The sequence below is a fragment of the Engystomops pustulosus genome, chromosome 10, assembly GCF_040894005.1.
Source record: "Engystomops pustulosus chromosome 10, aEngPut4.maternal, whole genome shotgun sequence".
Lineage (NCBI taxonomy): Eukaryota > Metazoa > Chordata > Amphibia > Anura > Leptodactylidae > Engystomops > Engystomops pustulosus.
In genome coordinates, this window is record NC_092420.1 from 29553117 (window position 1) to 29556808 (window position 3692).

General features: G+C 42.0%; 1 protein-coding gene across 1 annotated transcript; it reads right to left on the bottom strand.

Moving 5' to 3' along the window:
* Positions 1–864: 864 nt before the first annotated feature.
* Positions 865–3251, bottom strand: LOC140104494 (germ cell nuclear acidic protein-like). Its single transcript, XM_072128064.1, has 8 exons — positions 3130–3251; positions 2660–2731; positions 2455–2536; positions 2312–2354; positions 1979–2129; positions 1754–1883; positions 1457–1664; positions 865–1236 (listed from the first exon to the last, which is right to left on the bottom strand). The coding sequence occupies exons 1-8, from the start codon at positions 3199–3201 to the stop codon at positions 1149–1151; spliced, it is 846 nt and encodes a 281-aa protein (XP_071984165.1). The 5' UTR covers positions 3202–3251; the 3' UTR covers positions 865–1148.
* Positions 3252–3692: the final 441 nt, after the last annotated feature.

Genomic DNA, 3692 nt, shown 5'->3' on the forward strand with positions numbered 1-3692 from the left:
GTTAGGAGTACAGAAAGTATTATATATAAGTGAAGGGGAGATTAATAAAAGTGGGGAAAGCAACGTAATGGGAGGATGAAATTAAAAACTTTATACATTACATCAGGGCCGCTCCAGGTCTAAGTAGGCCCCTTGGCGACAGAGCTTTAGTGGGTCCCTTTAAAGAAAACTCTCCTTTCAGAACCACAATGGCTCCCCCCAGTAGCCACACTGTTTCTCCCCCCGCCACAAAGTAGCTACATTGTCTCTCCCCACCCATAGCCCAGAAGCCATATTGTCATCTTCCTCTGTAGTCACACTGTCCCCCATATAAGGCACATTGCCCCCTTCCCCCATAAGCCACACTGCCCCCTCCCCTTATAAGCCACACTGTCTCTCCACCCATAAGCCATATTGCCCCCGGCACAAAACTAATTTTTTCGCCAAAAGCTCACTCAGAAGGACTTATTCTACTTTTTGATGGAAAGGACACCCAGTCCATAAAAATTACTAATGTGGTTATGAACCCTAAGAGGCTGCTCATTACTCTTATATATATTTTTTGTGAATGATATGCAGTAGTTTGGGAGTGTGTCATATAGAAAAGGGCAAACGGCCAAGAAAGTGTGCAGTGCACCATTTGTCGTACCATCTTCACTATCATATTAATATCCCAATGTGAGAGTTGCCACAGCCCCAAGTATACTCCCTGCCCACCCCAGTTTTTCTGTTGTGCTTTTGGTTATAATACACATCACCTGTTATAGAATCACTTGGACTGATCCATTTTACCTCCCAATTCTACCGGCTTTGAGTTATTTTGTAAAATGATAAATGACACTGTGCAAATATTTTTGGCTGAATTTAAAAATTTTACTAAAGCCAATTAACCTATCAGTATATTTTTGTTATGTGGGAGGAAACCGGAGTACCCGGAGGAAACCCACGTAGACACGGGGAGAACATACAAACTCCATGCAGACGATGGTGAATTGAAGACCCAGTGCTGCAAGGCTACAGTGCTAGTCACCGAGCCTCCGTGCTGCCCAGATGGTAAGATGATAGATGTTACATATCACAGGTCTTCTGGGTGACTTCTCTCTGCTGGGATCTTGGGTGGATCTTTATTGTGACTGATGATGGAGTCGGAGATGTACTGACTGATGTCTTCAGGTGGAGTCTAGGAGGATGATGTCTCCTTTACAACGGCTGCACACAAACCTCTGTGTGTCTAGAGAGGCTTTCCAGCGTCCAACCCTAGAGAGATAGAAAGATTATATTAATGGTAAAATATATAAACAATTATAGAGCCTCCTTTATTCATTACTGTGGAAAACAGTCTGTAGATATCAGTGAAGCAAGCAGTGGTGGTAACTAACACATTGTACATGATAAAATAATAAAGAGAAACTCCTGAAATACAAGAACCTCACACTCCAGGACACAACCCTGGACATTATAACAGGTGGCATCTTACCTGGACTGGCACCCTGTGCACTCATACATGAGCGGGTAGTGGATCTCATAGTCGTGGTATCTGGAGATAGGTGGGAGGTCAGGGTGAGCCTGTGCAGCCGTCTGGCAGAAGAACAGCCAACGCCAGCCGTGTCCAGCGTTTCCATCTCCATCAATGACCCAGCAGGCAGCATGACACATTTCATGGATCAATGTGTCCCGAAGTCGTGCTGAAGAGAATGGGAGAGAAACTTCCAATCAGTATATAAAGAGACATGGAAGATGTCCGAGCAGCTGTAGTATATGAGGAGACACATACCTGCAGAATCACAGATCTTCTCTGATATCTCTATGATGGCACAAGGATTGCCGCTGTCCCCTAGCAATCTGGTGACACCGGCTGTTGACGTCATCCTTTTGTTCCATCTCACTTCCATGTCTGCAGGAAGCTACAAAGAAGGAAGAGTAACAATATAGATATAAGAAATATAAGCTGTATGTCTATAATTCTATGATGTATACACTCAATCTACTCATTGTATACCTCATCGTCAAAGACGGTATGGTTAAAAAACTCATAAAGAAGTCTTGTCAGCTCCTCTTTGTTCTCATGGAAGTTGTTCACATATTTTGAATGAGGAGAAGCAAGATCTGTCAGGAGACTGTAATTGATGGGACGCTCCGGTCTCCCAAAACTGTAAGAAAACATAATAGAGGATCACAGATCAATTATCAATATATTCTAAGAACATACACAACATGCAGACTCTACACATCTGATCGCTAAGCTGACAATATAATGTGTAACTAATTATACTGCCACCTAGCGACCAAATAATATGAACCTGATAACATGGGGAATATATAAATACTGTACCTTTCCTCCACCAGCTCAATGCTCGAGGATGGAGAATTCAGATCTGGAAAATATAACAAATAATAACATCATATCAGTAATAAAAGTGTAATTTATTATATTCTACTGGGGATTCCTGATCATTATAGAAGTGTCCTGTGTACCTGCTATGGGTGGCTGGTAGGGACCAGAGCCACCATCCTCCTCTTCAAGGCTCCATGGAGAACTTGGAGTAAATGGATGAGACTGGATAAAGAAATATAAGAGACAGATCATTATATAGAAGGAAAAGAAACCGTATAAAAGTGTAATAAATCCTGTAGAGCCGCTCAGGGCCATAGAGAAGACTGTAGAGAAGCGGACACTTACCTGATGTAGAGTCTCATCATCGTCCAATGTGTTGGACTCAATAAATGTGCGGCGCTTCTTACTGACCAGAATCTAGGAAGGAAAATATTAACAAATTGACATAATTTTACCTGGATAAATTCTAGATACATGTTGTTTAGTATAAGGGGACATTACTATTACTACTAATATACGATGGATTGTGCAGTGATTTATCATGAGGATATGTGCCCTGATACATGGCTGGGGGACAAGTCTGAGCCCTACTACAGTACAGGGAGGGGGCAGAAAGCTCCAGAATCAGCTCCTGCGGTGACTCCTAAGTTCTCCTATGGGGGCCCTAGTATTAGGGATAGGGGTGACACTGCTGTATACATGTAACTAGAACATGGAAAGTCAGATATAATATCAGGAATGTGGATGCAGTCAGTTTTTATATTATACGTATGATATTAAAATGACAAAAAATTTTGACAAAAAATGGAACTTACCTGGTCCTCGCTGCCGCTGTCTTCTGAATCAGAAGAAATAACAATGCAATGTTTTCGCTTTTGCTTGGACATTTCTACACAACTGGATAGCAAATGTCTCGCACCACTAACTCTATAACCCTCAGCGGGTCTGGACGGAATCAGAACCTTTAGAGCTCCTTCATATTGTGAAATCATAGTTTGTGTGACATCACTAATATTCTGGAACATGATGGCTTTTGTTACATCAAGGTTACCATGATACTCACACTTACATCACAGATAGATAGATATTATATAGACATCCACAGTGATTATAAAAATATAAGCAAAACTGTAATATAATCATCAAGCAGCGATATTATTACATAATTTACATAATATAAGGTAGTAACAGGCAGGGCCACCGTCAGGCGGGGTCTAGTGAGACTGTATTCAAGGGCCCCCATTTTCCAATCAAAAGGGGTGCCCGAGTGGCTCACAGTACCCACAGACCCCCCCCCCCCCCCAAGACGGATCTACATTTAGGCAGTCCCTATATGAAGTTCCACCATGAGTCTAAAAACAAAATAAAAATCTACACT